This window comes from Anabrus simplex, chromosome 14 (genome assembly GCF_040414725.1).
Source record: "Anabrus simplex isolate iqAnaSimp1 chromosome 14, ASM4041472v1, whole genome shotgun sequence".
In the NCBI taxonomy this organism is placed as follows: Eukaryota; Metazoa; Arthropoda; class Insecta; order Orthoptera; family Tettigoniidae; genus Anabrus; species Anabrus simplex.
In genome coordinates this window covers 90611223-90631753 of record NC_090278.1, presented here as the reverse complement: position 1 = coordinate 90631753, position 20531 = coordinate 90611223, and the positions used below count along the sequence as shown (strand labels likewise).

At 38.3% G+C, this 20531-nt stretch overlaps 1 protein-coding gene across 2 annotated transcripts in view; it reads left to right on the top strand.

Annotated features, from left to right (window-relative positions):
- The window catches only part of faf (ubiquitin carboxyl-terminal hydrolase-like faf), a 299786-nt gene that overhangs the window by 89950 nt on the left and 189305 nt on the right, over positions 1–20531 (top strand). For both annotated transcript variants that reach the window (XM_067158104.2, XM_067158103.2), the window contains exons 11-12: positions 3721–3995; positions 14340–14440. In XM_067158104.2, coding sequence (XP_067014205.2) covers positions 3721–3995; positions 14340–14440 — 376 coding nt within the window. The remainder of the gene's footprint in view (positions 1–3720; positions 3996–14339; positions 14441–20531) is intronic.

Genomic DNA, 20531 nt, shown 5'->3' with positions numbered 1-20531 from the left:
CTCTAAAAAACAAAAGAGAGTCAGGTGACATGAAACAATTTTCCCGGCTTCAAAAATGGGTTGAGGTAACTACTTCTGAGATGAAGAAATATGTTGCATTGATCTTGAATATGGGTTTGATTAGGATGAAAAATGTTGATTGTTGGAGTATGAAACAAAATAGATACATTGCCTTCTTTTCCAACACAATGTCCATAAATAGATTTCAAGCAATCAGTTCAATGATCCATCTCAGCTCGAAACAAGCAGTACCACGTAACCACGCAGCTGACTATGACCCTTGGTACAAAATTAGGGCATTTTATGACTACATAAATAACCAACTAAAAGAACATTACGTGCCTAGTCAGAACCTGTCAATCGATGAATCGCTCATTGGAATGAAAAACCGATGTGTGTTTATTCAGTATATGCCGAACAAGAAACGCTAGATATGGCATCAAAAAATTTTAATTATGTGATAGCGATTCAAGCTATATAGTGCATGTAGCTTTGTATAGTGGCAGACACTTCCTTCCTGTAGGAAATGATCCATTTACTCAAAGTGGTTATGGATCAAGTGACAAAATGCAATCTGTAACCCCCTCCCCTATTACAGAAGAGAGCACATAATACAAGGTACATATAAAACCAGTAATGATTTAATAATCCAAAATAACAAACCTGAAAGATAGTCGGCCGATGATACACTCGGAAAATCATTTTAAATTTCAACAATGCATGCCTACGCAGGATAACCAACATGACAACTAGAGAAAGGATGCATGGGAAGCAGGCCGGGAAACCCTACAGAGGATATCATCTTACGTGACGTTGTAGTGAAAGAAACGTGAAAACATTAACCCTTTGTCTGACTACGCAACATATAGAATTTAAACAAAGTATAAAGAACACCAATTAAAAGGATAATATCATCAATTAAGAAAAAGGTTAAATTGAACCACGAGGTTCCTATTGGTGGTTCTTCAGAAAAGTAAATATCTACACAATATTACAATTACATTTAAATAGTTGAGCATAACTTCGACGTTGAAATTTACAAGGAAAATTTAACGGGGAATATGACATAATTACAAACATCTTACAAGGCAATCTAAAAATGTTACAAGGAAAGAAAACAACGGAAATAAATTTAGCGCAGAGGCTCCTAATACACATCAGTGAGGGACGCATAGCTCAACAGGTGTGCACTAAATTGACGCGGAATTACTGGAGGCAACTCAGAAGGAAAATTAAAATTTACATTTGCACAAAAGGTTAATAAAAGGAATTGCCTCCAAAACAAAGGATTATGCCTAGCTGACGAACTAAGGTATTACAAAATCAAAACGGTGAAAACCAGTGTCTAAGGTAAACTCCGAACAAATGAATTTACATTTTAATTTAACACTTGAGAAAAGAGAAAACATGCTTACCCCGAGATGACTGGAGCCACTAAGCGGACCGCCTTACAAGGTGCTTCTTATCGTTAAGACGTTAGAAAACCAAAGACTCTGAACACAGCCTTGCTCCTGTTCAGGAGCCAAAAGGCCGGAAATTGGGAAATACTCGAACAGCCAATCAGGGAAGCTACCTATGATTTGACCTGAAGTTTCACTAATACAAAGTAATGTTATTTTCGCCAATGGCATTACAGCACCATTTATGGTAATGTGGGGAATATATTCTAGAGGTTTCAATTGCAAAACTCGGCGATTTCGTGATCAAAGCCTCCACATGGCAACTACAGGGTGATACAAAAAATGGGTTACAACAAACATATTAACTGGAGATCTCCAATATCAATGTCTTCCAACACTCATAATGATTATTAAATATCAACAGTTCACAGTCTTTCCTGTAAGTCCTGAAAATTCTTTAAATCACAAAATTTGACCAGAAATAAAACACACAAAAATTTACATAAATTTTCAGCAACAAAAAAAAAAAATCTTCACTCGAATTATTCAAAAATGTCTTTCAATGACTATTTCACAACAAATTTTCAGTATTAAATGATTCTACCGATTCTATCAACTCGCCACCGGCGACACAATCTGCTGAATAAGAGTTATCGTATTTTTACCGACAACTTTTACACAAAGTTGCTGTTGGCCCGCACATTGCTAGAACAAAAAACCTTTCTTACTGGCACAGTAAACAAGAATACTAAGGACTTATCAAAAAAGGTAATCCAAGCCAAATTAGGTGCTCAGGAAAGTATTTACCACAGGCAAAACAAAATACTGTTAGTGAGATATAAGCAAAAAGTAAACAGAAAACCCGTATACCTCCTGACAACCGGTTGTCATGCAGAAGTTAGGATGATAACCAGCAGGAAAAGAAGCAGGGCAGTGAAACCAGTTTTAATTAATAAATATAACTTAAAAATGGGGTGTGTTGATAAGTGACAAAACCATTTATCATCTGTCCTGTAGCAGAACCACTAAGAAATATTGGGGGGAAAATATTTTTCAACCTTCTCGACATCGCTGTATTTGATGCATTTGTTTTGTATTCTAAAAATACAGATAAGCCTGTAGACCGAAATGAGTTTGTGGACTGCATTGTATTAGATTTAGCAGATGGAGTTCAGCCTGAACATCCAAGACTCAGCCAAAAAGATGAACATTCTCTTCAACATTTACCTGGGTGAAAAGAAAGATAATGTATAGTTTGTAAAGAAGATCCTGCCATAAAAAGAAAGCGAAGCAACTTCTGGTGCCCTAAGTGTAATTGTGGCATCCATCCTACCTGCTACCATAAGTTGAAGCACTTCTACAGGCCCATAGTAAAGGGGAGGAAAAGAAAAACTCTTGCAAGTGACTTGAAGTAAAGAATTATCCCCAAAGAGGAGATGTGCATAGTTTTGGTTTTTTGTACATAACTTTCTGTTCTTCAGTTTTTACAGTAAATATGTACTCTTCAAGTCTTTTGTTGCTAACAAAATGGTGAACATTTTGTACATTTACCTTTTGTTTCAGTCTTCTATAGTTTTGAAGCTACGTATGAAAGTTGAAACATTGTTTTTTTCAAAAGTGAAAATTTGTAATTCACTGCCCCCAATGAAATGGAATCAAGGTCTGTACCAAATATTATTACATAATCACATTCTTTAGTTTATACTGAACAAAAAGATATGCAATATCATATATTTTACTATCATTTTGTATTTCTTATGAATTAAAAAAAACTTGTACGAAGCCGTTACAGTCACTTATCACTTAAAGAGGATTTTACGTACCACTTGGAGGGTTAATAAACTTTTTTGAAACTTTTTAATATACTAAGCTTCAATACGGTCACAATAATGAGATTCATTACTTGTAATGAGGTCTTGTATTCCGAGCTGTCAGTGGAGAGATGGTGTGGAATGACTTTAGTAGATGAATAAGTTTGTGTTGTTGTTTTGTTTTTTGTTTTTACGTAGAAAAGAGCACAATGTGAAGATAAAGTTGGAATTCAAGAGGTCAAATTGGGGCAAATATTTGTTTATAGGAAGGGGAGTTAGGGATTAGAATAATTTACCAAGGGAGATATTTGATAAATTTCCAAATTCTGTGCAATTTTTTTAAGAAAAGACCAGGTAAACAACAGAGAGGATATCTTTTATGAAAGTTTGAATTAGCCATGTGTTGCTGGACGGCATATATACATTTTTGTTTTTAGCCAACTAGTCAAAATTTGTTTTATATACTGATATAGTACAGCAGTTATGTGGTGTAAATTTATTTGCTGCAGGTCCTTACCCTCTTCTGGAACCTCGCACATTCGGATGATGTTCCGACAGAGATCATGGACCAGGCCCTTACAGCGCATGTGAAGATCCTGGACTATAGTTGTTCTCAGGAGCGTGATGCTCAAAAGACTGTGTGGTTGGACAATTGTGTTGAGGAGCTGAAAAGTGGGGACAAATGGGCACTGCCTGCTCTTAAACAAATCAGGGAAATCTGCTGTCTCTACGAGCCCTCGCCCAACTTGAATCATAGTCAACGGAGTCATCACATATATTATAGGTAGAATTTGAGCCTGTATGTTTGAATTTTATATGACTTTATCTGTTGCTTGTTCCTTATCTCAAGTGTTCCTAGTCATTTCCTGCCTGAATTCATTTTTATTTTATTCTTATCTCCTCCTGTGCTCTGTGTTTATCCAGCTTTCTTCTTATCCCAAATTTCCTTCACAAGACTGATAATCTGCCTAGATGGCCCCTCAGTGCACATTGAAGCCCCACCATCTGCAGTGGAACCTCGATATCTCGAATCACGTCGAGAGCTAAAGTTTATGCCGAGTTATCAAAATTTTGAGATGTAGAAATTACCATTTTTGAGCTTGCACAGCACATAATTGAATCGTGTGTCTGCGGGCTTATACCGAAACATTATTATTAACAGAATTTAGAAATATACCATCTCTATTTTATGGCATCACTTTAATTATAACCCTTATTATAGTAAATTTTTAGAAGACAGGATACAGTACATACAGTAGTGAAACAAGAAATATACCTTGGTTAACACCTTCGGAAAAAGTCTGTTAGTCTCTTCTCTTTGTTACTAATAACCTTTCCTCCCGTTACGTTTTAACTTCTTGTCAATACCATGTATCCAAGATTCGTAAATGGATCTTGTCTTCCGCGACTTCGAGGATTGCTTTTGTACATGACCGGCAATTAATTCACATCCGAGAAACAGCGAGGCTTCGCTGATTTTCCAATCATTAGAAGTTTTAGTTTTTTGCTTCCTGTCATACTAGCTCCCAGCATCACTGGGTGATTGTGTGTCCAACTGTATTTAGTTCAGTATTAGTTGGCAGGAGGAAATGCTTAAAGAATAGTGAAGACAGATGTTGTTCTTATCTGTCATGTTTTTGGAAAATGAAGTGAAGTTTTTAAAAAATCTGTTGTATTGCATCAACAGAGAACACGAGTATAGCCAGGATGTCCTCTTTCCTCCAGCCCTATGCTTGTGTAGATCAAAGACAGAATTCATATATTATGGGTAAGCTGGTTAAGTAGATCCCAACAGTGTAGCCATGTAAAACACCAGATCCCATGAGATCTCTGAAATGACACATTTGATGTGTTGCCACTTGGTTCTGTAGTGTACATGCTGTTTGCTAGATGAGTGAAAAGGAACTGGCGAATCTATTGCAAGTAACCTCATGCTCAGGATGTCCGATTATTTAGCCCTTGGCTATCCAGATTTTGATCAGGCACTTGGTTGAGAGAGGAAGAGTGATTTTCATTGGCAAAAAATGCAAAAGTCTTGCATGCAGATTTTCTTCTTTTGATCCCTATCAGTTCCACATGTTGGCAACCATTGTAGTAACTTTCCTGTCAATCACTCATTGCAATAGCTGTGTGTGGTTGCTTTCAGTGTCAAGATTCTCAGATTTAATATTTGTTAAACCAGGAAATGCTTCCCCTTCCAACATCTCCCTTGCAGTTACTGGTATCAGCATCTGTTCCTCATAATATGACAGGTATTAGAGCTTTCACTTCACAATGGTCAGTACTTCTATGTCTTTCTTCATTCTGCTTAGAATTTGGTTGTTTGTCACATGATCTTTACATGATATTTTCATAATCCTTATCAATATAAAAGCCTCCAATTTCATGCTTACTGCTTCTCAAAGTTCATGAATCCTGTCACTATGATAATCAGAGAAAGTACTGGAAAAGCGATTGGCGGCGAACTTTCATAAAGGACTATCTTAACATCACATTCGCCTGGTATTGTTTAGGTAATCCTCGGAAATCACAAGTCGGAGGGTGCCCACAACAATTGGACTGAGACAGCTCTACTTGAAGACGGAAGTAGTTTTATCAAATGTTTGTAGCTGTAAAACATCTACATTATGTCCAGGGTTAGATTTCTCTATTTTTTTACTTTATTGGCGATTGTATTGCCAAATAGGTTTGCGGCACTTCTCTCAGGGCACTATATAGTTAGTGAACTTTCGGAGAGGAATCAAAATTGCTCCTTAACACGAATCTTGTATTTTAATGTTATTGTGTACGATTATATTCTAGAGACCAGAACAGATGTTGCACCTCACATACATAATGCCAAAGGAGTTCTTGGGATTGCCTATTAGTTTTGGTCCTAATATAAGACTGGGAATTTTACATTTACATTTTAATGTTAAGATGTCATAAAAACGGCAGTTGTTTTATTTGCACAGCATAGGATCTAAAAGTTTGTGTCATTTCCCACTTGTATTGGCTTGTGCAGCGAGCGTGCTTTCCATTTGAGGTCAAGGTCATGGATAACAGAAATTTGTGTACTTTTGATGAATTTTTTTTCTCCTTCCAATTTGCTTGTGATTAGTGACGGGCAGAATTCAGTATAATGCATTCGATAACTTTCGAGAATCGATACTTTCAAAACAAAATTCTCGAGTTCTGCATAACCTTTAAAGGTTAATGTAGGCCTAATTTATGCGGAACAAGATTTCCATAAACGTACTAAGAACTGTATACCAGTGACCAAATTACAGTGCAAGATTTTTTTAAAAAAAAGAAGGGATTTCACCATCATGTTGGGCGCTTTTGCAGGCTATCTAACGTGCTTGAAGTGGTGGGGAGGCTTGCGATCCTCAGTGATCCCAAGAGCAATGCCGGCGGGAGCTTCAGCTCCTGGCGCGGTCATCCTTGCCAGTAAGGTCGAGCTTGAGAGGCTAGATTAAATGACAGTCCTTCAGCTGTTGGCCCTGAAGGAAGAAAATCTTTGTCTCAGGGAGTAGGGAATGAGAACACCATCAGTCCTGAAGCCGCAGCATGGCAGGGGCAGAGGCCAAAAGAGGGCAGCCCCCTCACTGCCCAACGGGCACTGTGGGCCCATATCTCACATGCCCGAAATACCGTATATTCTTTAATACAACCCGCCATCAAATAAGACCCGCACCCTTATTTTGAAAGAACAAATTTTTTTAAAATGTGAAGTAAAAATTATTTTCAATCTTTACTAATGCACATCAAATGATTAGAAAATACAAGTAAAAGTAAACAAACATTTCCAGAACGATATCCAACGAGTTCATCATCATCATCATCAGTCCCAACTTTGGAACTTTCATCACCATCACCTTCCCACAAAATGTCACCATCGCTGCCTTCCATAGCATTAGAAATGCTACATTTCCTGAAGCTCTTCTGTATGAGGTCTCCAGGGATTTGATTCCATGCCGTCAAAATCCACAAACACCGCAGCTGAACTTCAGGCGCTGAATGCGACCATTTGGCATCAGTGTGTGATTATCAGCTGCCATCCATTCTGTATAGAGCTGTTTCAAGGCTGCTTTAGATGGACAGTTCACACAGACATCCAGTGGCTGTAGCATAAACGTCATCCCGCCCAGAATGGCTGCTAGTTCGGTTTTCCCATCCTTGATATGTTTCTTCACAGCGTCTGTTGTGTTGCCGTGGTAACTGTCGAGAACAAGCAAGCTCTTTTGTCCCAATAATGCACCAGGGCGACGTTGCCAGACACACTTTACCCAGTCTTCCACAAGTGAACTCCAGCCGGAGTTCTGAAATCTGACAACACCTGCGGGTATATTTTTAGGACGCGTCTCGCTTGAGAACAACGTATGGCAGCAATTTGGTTCCTTTGGCGAGAGTACAGAACATTACCATACACCATTGTTTTTCATTACCACCTGTTCTAATGGTAACACTTTTCGCACCCTTAACATTCACAGTCCTGTTCACTGGCATTTCAAAGTAGACTGGCGTCTGGCCTGCGTTGCCAATTTGGGAAAGCAAATGTGCATTTTCCTTCCACACGGAATTATGTGACGCTGAAACAACAATAACTTCTCATCGTAGGCACCAGGTCCTCTGTGAAATTCAGGTACGCCTTCGTACACTCAACCCATTTCTTTTATAAAAATTACAAACCCATCCTCAGCTTGCTTTAAACCCTTCCGATGAAAGTTTCTTTGCGATCTCTAATGCCTTTAGCTGACACATTTCAGTTGACACACCATATCCCAATTCCTGCCTTTATTACATATGAGCACTCCATCATAGATTGTGTTAGTGAAGAGAGATCACCTCCAGAAGGTGACAGATTGTAGAGTTTACCGTGGCTACAAAATAGGAAGTGACCATTTTCTCTTGATAACAACAATGGAAACTACAGCAAAGGTAAAGAGGAAACAACCTAAGAACAACAAGCAAGAAAAGATTAAGGTGTACAAGTTAAAGGAGAACAAGGAGGTGCAGGAGCAAAGGATAGAGGAGAGGATCAAGGGAATGGACCTGGAGGGAAAGTGGAACATGTTCAAGAAGATACTTCTAGGAACGACAAGTAAAGTATTTGGAACAACAAAGGTGGAGGAGTACAAGAAAAGAACAAGCTGGTGGAATGATATCAAGGAAGAAGTAAGAAATAAAAAGGAAATATGGAAGCTTAAGAAGCCAGGATGCTGAGGACCATGAGATGTATGAGAAACAAAGAAGAAAGGTTAAAGACCTAGTGAAAATAGCGAAAAGACAGTCCTGGGAAGAATTCGGACAAAGAATGGAGAAAAATTATAAAGATACCAGAAGCTGTTCTATAGAGCACTAAAAGACATGAGAAAGGAGAAACAGTGCCGTCTAAAGTTTATAAAAGATAAGGAAGGGAAAATCTTAACAGAAGAGAAAGAAATAAGGGATAGATGGAAAAAATATTTTAATTTACTGAATGGAAATGAGAATGAAGACAGCCCATGATCAAGTGAGGAAAAAGAGGAGATGGGGAGAGAAGGAGAACAAGAAGAAGGAGAAGACTTCAGGATAAATGAAATGCAGTTGGCTATTAAACAACTAGAATGGAAAGGCCCAAGGGCATGATCGAATCGCCGCAGAAATGATTAGGAACTTGGGAAAGAATGCAGAAGACTTTCTATTCAAGATTATTGTGGAGGCCTGGAGAACAAAAAAGATACCTAGGGATTGGGAGGTAGTCATCATACCCATCTTTAAGAAAGGAGACAATCGAGAGTGCATTAATCTGTTGATAAACTTAACCACAGGTTAATATGATTGGTTGATCCGTATTGAATAGTCTGAATGTATTACAGAGCTATTTAAAATAGTTTTAAGGAACAAAAAGAAGAAAAACTTGAAGATCTTAAATTTATATAAGCATTCTCATTCACTTCAGCAAAATTGTATGTATTGATCATTTTCATAATATAACATAAGTTTTCTTTATTCATTAATATGGTAAATTAGGACACAATACTTCTACGAATTATAAAAACAAAAGACAGTGTTATATTGTTTTATTCTTTGAAATAACCACTGATGAAGGGAATGGATGACTTCCCGAAACATGTATAGTTAAATAAATAGTTTTCCTTCATTATAAGGTGTATTGATAAGGCGGATTCAAGTAAAACTATTCTAAATAGTTCTGTAATACATTCAGTTCAGTAATGATCGTGGCATATCCTTGTTATCAGTGCCGGGGAAGATCTTCTCAAAGATCCTGGAGACTAGATTATGAAAGGATGTAGAGGCTAAATTTGAAGCAGCTCAGTGTAGCTTCCGTCCAAATAGAAGCACGCAAGATCTCATATTTACTGTTAGGATGGCCAGTGCAAAGTTACTGGAGAAGAACAAGACTCCTTTATGCTGCGCTTATTGACCTGAAACAGGCATTTGACAGAGTCCCGAGGTCCAAACTCTGGAAAGTCCTAAAGGAGTATGGAGTTTCCAAGTCACTTTGCAGTTCAGTCACGAGTCTGTACAAGAACTGTCAGAATTATGTCCAGACAGGAAATGTAAGGTCAGCAGAGTTCACTAAGAGACAAAAAGTCCGGCAAGGCTGCAGTTTTAGCCCTTTTCTTTTCATCGTGTACCTCGACCAAATTATGAAACTGTGTCATGAGAGAATCAAGAAATTGACGGTCTGAAATTACCTCATGCGGCCAGTACGATTTTCTGACCTGGCATTTGCTGATGACCTGATTGTTGTTGCCTCCAGCGAGCAAAACCTACCACACAACATCAACGTATGGGTGGAAAAGCTTAAGAAAAAAGGTATGGAGGTGAATGTGGATAAGACAAAGACTATGGTTATCAGCAGGAACGAGGAGAGACTGTATCATGGTCGATAGTAAACCATTAGAACAAGTAACCAAGTTCAAGTATCTTGGCTCAATCATCAGCTCAGACAGGAAGATGGAGGAGGAAATAACAGAATGAATAGGAACAACAGGGCGCTTGTTTAATGCCATCCGAACAAACTTCCTCAACAAGAAGGAGATCTCAAAGGGCACAAAGTAAGCCGTTTACAAATCCACCTTTGTACCCACATTGACCTATGGCTGCGAATCCTGGGCACTAACAGAGAGAACCAAGAGCAGAATCCAAGCGGCAGAGATGAGATACCTCCGGAAAGTAGAGGATGAAACCAGGAGTGACAGGATCCGGAATACAGCCATCTGGAAAGTATTGAATATGAAGCCACTAGCGAAAACTATCCAAGAATATAAATTTTTGGCCACTTCCACCGAATGTAGACGGCAGACCGCTTGCCGAGGTTAATGAGGGAGGTGAGAGTGGAAGGAAGGAAGACCTGGGAGGAGGGGATTAGAGAAGCACTGCAGGAGAGGGGAGTCTGTACGAGAGGCCGTTGCCTTTACAGGAGATAGGAGTAGATGGAGATCTCTCGTATCCTCGACACCTCGTGGTACAAGAGGACTGGATTAAGTAAGTAGAGGATTTAAGAACTACTTGTGGTCAATGTTTCCGTGGCTTGGCATTGAGATTTTTCGGTGTGTTTGGCTGATCAAGTTTGCTGACCCGAGAGAAGTTTTCATGGGGAACTGACAAAGTTTGCCTTGTAAACCTGAATGTAAAGTATCTAGAATTTTAACTTACGTAATTAATTTTTGAAGCCGGCCCCGTGATCTGTCTTCCCTGCCTCTCACCCAGGCCTCGGGTTCGATTCCCGGACAGGTCAGGCATTTTTACCTGGATATGAGGACTGGTTCTAGGTCCACTCGGCCTTCGTGATTACCTTGAATTGAGGAGCTATGTAATCTTGAGCTGCTGACCCCGGTCTAGAGAGCCAGGAATAATGGCTGAGAGGATTCGTCACACTGACCCTGCTACACCTCGTGATCTGCAGGCCTTCGAACTTAGCAGCGGTTTCTTGGTAGGCGAAAGCCCATTAGAACTGTAATTTGTTTTAGGAGTGTTTGTAAGATTTCAATTACATACATTTCATTTTTGTGAAGTTTAGCCTAATTGTCGATGGTTTTAATTTGTTCCTGGATTTCCTGTTTTCCCATGTTGTACATTTTTCCCGTGGTCCCTCCTAAAACTGAGAATCGAGGTTCCACTGCAGTGGTGTTGAGGTATAAATATTTTTGCACGCACTGATTGGGCTTTTGATTGATCCTAAGGTAACAAATGGGGTTATTGTATTTACTGATGGGCATTAACTTTTTCTTGTTTACTTTAGTGTCTGGACTATCTGTGGTTTACCTTTGACACTGTTAAAATGGGTGTGTGAAGGTTCACCTATTCAATACCAAGTAAATTGATGTTTTGTAATAAGACTCTAGTTTCCAATGAGTTCAAGTTGTTATTCGAGTCATCAGTCCACAGACTCGTTTGATGCAGCACTCCATGCCACCCTATCCTGTGTTAACCTTTTCATTTATACATAACTGTTACATCCTACACATGCTCTAATCTGCTTGTCATATTCATACCTTGGTCTGCCCCTACCATTCTAGCCGCCTACACTTCCCTTTAAAAAAATTACCTGGCAAGTTGGCCGTGCGGTTATGGTCTTGCTGCTGTGAGCTTGCACCCGGGAGATAGTGGATTCGAATCCCGCTGTTGGCAGCCCTGAGATGGTTTTCTGTGGTTTCCCATTTTCACACCAGGCAAATTCCGGAGGTGTACCTTAATTATGGCCGCAGCCGCTTCCTTCCCACACCTAGCCCTATCCTATCCCATCGTCGCCATAAGACCTATCTGTGTCAGTGCGACGTGAAGCAAATAGGAAAAAAAAAATTCAACAAGTCCTGGGTGTCTTAAGATGTTTGCTATCATTCTATATCTTCTCGTTAAATTTAGCCAAATCAATCTCCTCTCACCAATTCGATTCAGTATCTCTTCATTCTTGATTCAGTGTATCCATCTCATCTTCAGCATTCTTCTCTAACACCACATTTCAAAAGCTTCTATTCTCTTTCTTTCTGTGCTAGTTGTCCATGTTTCACCTGCATAGAATGCCACGCTCCAGATGAAAGTCTTCAAAAACATCTTTCTGATTCCTGTATCATTGTTCTAGGTGGGCAAACTATCTTTTTTTTTTTGAAAGGCCTTCCTTGCTTGTGGCAGCCTACGTTTTACGTCCTACTTACTTCTGCCATCGTTACTTATTTTATTACACAATACTGTTTAGCAATTTCTCCAAATTTTCTTCAGTCTCAGATAAAAAACAATATCGTCTGCAAATCTCAGGGTTTTGATTTCCATTCCACAGATTGTTATTCCCTTTCCAAATTCCTCTTTGATTTTCTGTACATCTTGACTATATAAACATTGAAAAGGATGGGGGACAAACTGCAGCCTTGCCGGACTCGTTTCTGGATTGCTGCTTCTTTTTCATAAACCTAGATTCTTACCACTGCCAACTGATTTTTATAGATTGTAGATAATTGTTTGTTCTTTGTACCTGATCACCTTCAGAATCTTAAATAGCTTGGTCCAATCAACATTATCGAATGCCTTTTCTAGAGCTACAAACACCATGTATGTGGGCTTGTCCTTTTTAATTCGATCCTCGAATATCAGACTATAATCAGGATTGCTTTGCGTGTTCCTACATTTTTTCTGAAGTCAATTTGATCTTCTCCCAACTCAGTTTCAATCTGTCTTTCCATCCTTCTGCAAATAATATGTGGTAGAATTTTGCAGGCATGAGAAACTAGACTAATGGTGCGGTAGTTTTCACACTTGTCAGCACCAGCTTTCATGGAAATATGTATAACATTCTGCCAAAAATCGGATGGCACTTCTCCTGTCTCACACATCTTACACACTGAGTGGGATAACCTAGCCATGGTGGTTTCTTGTAAAGCATTCGAGGTCAAGTTAGCCCCTTTAAATTCCGAATGCTTGTGTAAAATGTCATTTTAATTAAGACCCATGTATTTCTAAACATGGTATGTCAGCAAGTTCAAGACATACCAACTGTAATATTTTATTGGTGATTCTATCTGCATATTATTTTTTCTATTTTTATATTATGGCTGAAGATGACCCAATATAATAGGGTCTGTAACTTGTTGCAGTCTATATATAAATGAATGTTTGTTTGTACAGTATGTATGCCTCGAATGGATCAACATATTATGCTGTTTGGAAAGAAAACTGTAGGGTAAGACACCCCTACGAGCTGGTGTGGAAAGGGGGGGGTAACAACCAATATTAAAAGTGAAAATGATGTATGTTAATATAGTTTTTCTTTTGCATTTAATTAGACGATTTAGAAACATCCAACGTGGTTGAATTAATAAATGCGGGCGAAGCCGTGGGCCCTTGCTAGTATTTAATAAAGCAAGACCGATGTAGTTTGACAATGTAAAAAAAATGAGTGCAAGCAGGACTGGAGAAGAGAATATGAAAGAGAAGTTAAAGAAGAAAGACCAGATGGCAGACCCAGAGGAAAATAGACCGATCTGGTGACGAAATATGTCGAGGAGAGAGGACAAGATTAGGAGGAGATTACGAGAGAATAGTGGTTCATGGACAAAAATGGAGGGAGCTCGTACACCATACCTGGGTAACTGGACATGGTTGATGACGATGACGAATAACATCAATCTATTTGGTATTGTATTGGTTGACCTTCTTATTCCCTTTTGATAGTGGTCAGTCATCAGTACAGACCATAATGAAATTTATTAGTTTGTCACTCATGTCAGTAAGGAATTGTGAACTTTCCAGATGCCAGTTTCTCAGGTAAGATGAAGTTTTATGGTAAGTTTCTACGGCCAGATGCCCTTCTAATGTAAAATAGACTTGATGAGCTAATGAAGATCAAGTGGATTGTGCTGAATTAGTTAAAATGATGGAAAAAAATCGGCTGTGGCCTGGAAATGAAATTGGGAAACCAACAGAAAACCATTCTCAGGACAGCCTGAAGTGGGGTTCAAACTTGCTCATCAAATGTTCCTTGTTCAGTATGCCATTATGATAGAAACATTAATGAAGTCTGTATGATATGAAACCCTTTGACTTAAGTTGGTTATATAGAATAATTTCCCATTTTTTAATACATTTTATTTTATTTTTTTCCTCTCTTTTGGTGATAAATAATAATTATTTGTGTTTTTTACAGGCAAGAAGTTATAGAAAGACTACAAAATCAGCATAGCCTTGTAATTTTAGTTACTAATAGTCTAACAACGTACATGGATAAAGTACGTCAAATAGCGAAAGGTAAGTTCTCTGTATAGTATTGTGCTAATACTTCAGGAACAGTTGTATATAAAACCTGAATTCTTGAATTTGTTCAAAAATGTTGTGTTGAGTACATAGTAGTGATGCTACCACTTGACCCACCTGGCTGGTGAACGCAGTGATTTAGTACCGCCAGTTCTGATCTGAGCTAGTCCCGCTTGCGCACCTAACCAGCCGGGAACTTAACTGGAAGAGTGGAGAATGGTTTGCTCTCGCTAACTTTGTGAATTACGTCCAAGTAACATAGAAATAACTAGACAAGGAAGAGTAGAAAATATTATAGTCTGAGGAGTGACACCGATACCTCATACAGCTAAGACCCTTGAAAGAATCTTGGATAGACAAATAAAAGACAGAGTAGAGGGAAAATTGGCAGAACACCCGTATGGATTCAGAAAAAGCAGGTCCACATGTGACCCAATATTTACATGGCGTTGAATGATGGAAATTATAATCTATCGGTTTCATGTCCATATTGATACTTGTATTCACAATCACAAAGAATGGGTACCGTCCACCTAATCAATACTTTACTATGTCTTATTACTATGCAGTACAGGTTTTGACCTTCACAGGGGTCATCCTCAGCTGGTCATGAGATCCAAAGATAACATATAAAAACATTACTAAATCTAATGAAGAGTCACATGATATGAGTGATATTAAAATATACAGTGATATTATGTGTCCTCTGGTGTAAAAAAACAAGTATCAATATTTTATGACATGCATATGTTACTTAAAATTCTTGTGTACTGTTCGTGAATAACAGATAATTCGTTAAAATACAATTTTTACACTTAAAATATTCATAGCATTCTTGAGGTACACGTTGGAGTTTAACTGAAGTTGGTAAATCGTTGCATACATTCATGGATATGTTTGTACCAAGCATTCTAGAATATTCCAAGATATGGATGTGATAAAAGCTAGTAACACATACGATGTTCTATAACATAAAATGTTCACATTATTCTTGCGGTACACTTTAGAGTTATGTTAATGTTGGTAAAGCATTGTGTACATTCACATATCTGTGTACCGCAAGAATCCTTCAAATTCTTAGAAAGGCCATGGCTACTCAGTGGCAGAGTTACAAACACGTCTACTGTACTGGACTCTTAGTAAAATTAAGTTTTATAGACAGCAAGAATATTTTCGTGATGGATAGTCATAAAGATACGTGGAACAGGTATTGTCGGCAAATTTTCAAGGGGTTCTCTTCGATATTATATGCCGTTTTTAAGTTAAAGGTTATTAAACACTCTGAAATGTAGAATAATTTTGCACCCACAAGAAAATATGGCATAGGCCTAACTAAAGCCAATATTTGGCATCAGCGTGGAGACAAAGATACAAAAAATGCATTCAGTTATCCGCAACAAGGACGCTTTAAAGAAGTCGAAAATGAAATTCTGAGGTACCGGTACAGTAAAATACCAGTATAACAAAATTTTGGGGACCTCTGAAATTAATTTGTTATACTAAAATTTTGTTATACTGAAATAAGTCAATTCTTAAGAACTCGCCTAGTATTATATCCGTTAGTTATTGTTGTTTTTAGGGGCGGAACTACAAGGTCATCTGCTCTGTTATATCAGCTGCAGGATCTATATAACTTCAAAATACTATTATAATAATAAGAGTTACAGTACTGACAGATGTTTTCAGATAATCTATTTTTACATTGTACCAGCAAGTCTACACACTGTTTCAGAACATCATTTTTTGAAAAAGTCTGATTTTCTTCTGAACAGATCCAGACACAAACGCTCGTTCCAGATAGTCACCAACCACTGCACATGAATTTAAAACAGATTCTGGCACATCACTTCATGACACAAGAAAATCTTGAAGGCTACCTGCCATGTTCGTTGCCTGCTGAAGAGTCAAGCTCTGTCGATCACAATCATTTTGGGGGTTGTCTTCCTCTTCCTCCTCATCGCATGGATCTCTATCATTCATAATGTCCTCCACAATTTCCTCAATGGTGATTTCTTTGTGGACTATGACATCACTATCTACATTGATGTAGTCGGTAAGACTTACCGTAGATGGCACATCCAACGTTGTACACAAACGCTTCCAATTCTCCTCGGGTTCCACATCATCTAACACTTCACTTTCTGTGACGTCTTCTGTAAAAACCACTCCAGCTTTTCTAAAGCAGTTTGTAATGATGTCTGCATTCAAGGATTTCCATGCAGCATTAAACATCTGCATTGCTTCCAATATATTGATGTTAATGTCTCTATTCATGGCAACATTGCACAGCATTCGACGGACTACACAAGCTCGCTAATGCCGCTTTGCTGCATGAATTATACCCTGATCCAGCGGCTGCAGAATTGAAGTTGTATTTGGAGGCAAAAATGAAACTTTCACATGCTCCAAATGGCGAGGCACACAATTATGAAAAGAGCAATTGTCCAATAATAGAAGAATTCTCCTCTTTTTGTCCTTCATCCGATGTTCCAAGTCCAACAACCACTCTTTGAATAGCACAGATGTCATCCATGCCTTAGAGTTGTGCCTGTATTCACAGGGCAAATGTTGCACCCCCTTGAAGCACCTTGGCTTCCCAAACTTCCCAATTATGAGAGGCTTCAGTTTGTCCGTCCCTGTGGAATTAGTGCACAAAATAGCTGTGATACGTTCTTTTGAACGTTTGCCCCCAAAACACTTATTTCTCTTAAAATCAAGGGTTTTGTTCGGCATTAGTTTATAAAATAACGCAGTTTCGTCTGCATTATAAATGTCTGCCAGCGAATATTCTTTCAAGGCATCCTTTAGAGTCTCCAGCCGCCATGAAGACGCAGCTTCCTTCGGGGCATTGTTAGCTTCACCATTTATAATTTTGTGGGATATGCCATATCTCTCCCGGAACCTATGAAGCCAACCAGCACTACCCATAAACTCAGGGGACCCAAGGGAACGTGCAAAAGATCGCGCACGCTCACATAACAGTGAGCCATTTATTGGAATGTTTTTACTCTGCATTTCCACAAACCACGTATAGACGGCTTGGTCCAACTCCTTGTAGTCGTCTGCCCTGATCATCTTACGCTGTGGACCTAGGGCATCAGCATCAATTTTTTTTTCTCTATCTTACTTTTCTGTTTAAAAAAAAAAAATAGAAAGTGTTGACGGGCTAATGCCATACTTCTCCGCTACATCTCCTTTCTTTCCGCCCTTCTCTACTTCCGCAAGTATTTTATGTTTTTCACTCAACGAAAACTGCTGTCGCTTCTGCGTATCCATTTGCGATGATATGTACTTGTTTATTTAACAAAATGCACACGAACTTTACAAGTTTAATGATATAACCTTAACGGCAAGTAGTAGTTCTCCAAGAGAGAAAGAGGAAACAAGCAGAAATCAGCGTGGATTTTTATTCATCTGATGCTATGATTGACCGCAGCTGGACCTGTCCAAATAATGACATGAGAAGTCAAAGAGAATGTGAGAAGTGCTTTGAATAGGCATTGCGAATTAAATACGAAGAAGAAACATGCAATGCATGATGCAACGAAACCGTCGCGTTCATTGGTGGATTACAAACATTGCGATCCTACTCAGCCAATAGTGTGACGTCTTACATTGGTTGATGGGCGAAGCCTATTGGTTGCGCAAAGCGTAGCGTTCATTCGTGGATTGCAAACTTGGTGCTCGTACTCAGCTAATAGAGTGACGTCTTACATTGGGTGATGGGCGAAGCATATTTATTTATTTAATAGCGCACAAATGTGCATTATTTAATCTTTCGCATATTCTAGTGAAGATTTTGTTCTCTTGTTGCACTTGCTGAAATGATAGCTATCGCAATGTTTATCACACAATGTACACACACAATGTAGGGATGGTTCATGAAAGTCGGATCGCCGGCATAGACGATGGTGAAACCCATGTACCGCCAGCCTTCTCACGTCATTATTTGGACCGGTCCAGCTGCGGTCAGTCATAGCATCAGCTGAATAAAAATCCAGGCTGATTTTTGCTTGTTTTCTCTTTCTCTCTTGGAGAACTACTACTTCTTGCTGCGTATGTGAAAGCTGCATTCTTATTTTCAAATCTTCCAAAAAAAAAAAGTTTCTTTGGATAATTCATATGCAAGTCGTGATGGTGACATCTTGGAAATGCTCAGTGTTTGTTTCAGAAATCTGGCCTTTACATTTTCAATAGTTCGAAGATTGGACACCGTTAGTCTTTCCCAAATAAGTTCCATACCATATGTGAGAACTGGGCGAAGCGTATTGGTTACACAAAAGCGATTGCCTTCTCTATCGCGTACGGTGCATATATGGAAAATGGCGATCATATCGTCTGAATAACGAAATAATGTACCAAGAAAAATGTTTGTCATAAAACAGGATGAATTTTGGTTTTAATTTGAGAAAATATGGTCAAACTGGTAAAGAAAAGAGCTCAATTTTAATTCGTTAAACTCAAACTACGAAATTTGTTAAAATGAAATATTTTAACATACAACAAATAGGGAAAAAGGAAGGGACCAAAAAAATATTCGTCATTCTGAAAATTTTGTTATACTGGTGTTCGTTACAGTGGAATTCTACTGTATGTGCGCGAAAAACGCAAAGGCGGAAAGGCCACACTGTGGTGCAATAAACTCGTTCATTGATTTTCACATCCGCGATTAGGCTCATACGTCGCCAGCTGCTGAAGTTGGCCGAACCCGGCAAGCAAGACGTGCGTGTAGCGGTAGCTGGTTATATCTGACGCTGAGTGAAAGTACCTTAACAGTTTTATAGACAGCAAGAATATTTTCCTGACAGATTGCCGTTTTGTAGAGACACATGGAATAGGTATTGCCGGCAAATTTTCAACAGGTTCTCTGTGGTATTATGATGCCAATTTTAAGTTAATAGTCAGTAAACCCGTGGAAATAAAGAACGATTGTGCAGCCGCAAAAAAATACAGCCTAATGAAAGCCAATGTTCGGCGTCTAAAATAGTATAAAAATGCGTACTGTGCAACGAAGGCATTGATATGATTTTACAAAGCACTTTTTGAGCTTGATTTAAATTTTTGAAGGAAAAAGTGTGGTTCGTCTTGGATTCGGAGAAATACGGAACTGTAATTTTTTCAGAATGAAATTAAACATTCACTTTCACGTAGTATCGCATTTCGAAAAATAACAAACAAGTAAGTCGTAGTGTGGATATCATCCGCGGAAACGCAAGTTTTGAACAAACTGATTGCCGTTTCATACCGATTTTAATTTGGGGGGGGGAGGGGGGTTCAGACTTTTGTACAAAAATCTGATATAACGACAATCCGCTATAGCGAGTAAATTTTCCGCTGTTTTGAATTCTTGCTATAACGGATTTCTACTGTATGTATTTAGATTTATTCTTTCTCATTCACTTCATATGATATGCAGATTTAATGTTAACCTAAAATAGATGCTTTTATTTAAAATAACATCCTTATAAATGCAACAGAATGGTAAATGTATTGATCTAATGAAAAACAGCATGACTAGCGAGATTAATCGTGATATTCCATTTTACTAGAAAGTATGACTTTAAACATCTTCATTTCACAGAATTCATTTGCACATCACATTACTCATTGTGAATTACGAGTATAATGTCGACTGGCTTGATATTATAAACTATATCATAGAGTTCTGTTAGCTAAAAAATTGGTCATGGTTTGCTGACAATATTCCACATGCACCATTATATATATTGTAAAAAATTCAATTGCTGAGATGAGTTTCAGAATTTTTATAAAATTAGTTCTGTATTTCTGAAAATAGTACCCCCTGAAAATTGAGAATTCAGTGTTTCTATGGTAGTTCAGCAACTATTTTGATGAAATTAACTTGTGAAACCCTTATATCAAATGTTCCACTTTTACAATACCGTAAATGGTCTTTATTGATAAGACCATATTAAAATATATTAATGATACATGTTTTGTCCTGCTTTCGAGGCATTTGATGTAAGGATTTCTCAAGTTAATACTCAACAGTAGTACGGGCTCAAATATGAAATATGTCACTTGTAATTATTTTGAAGAAAAATGGCTGTACTGTAAACCATTA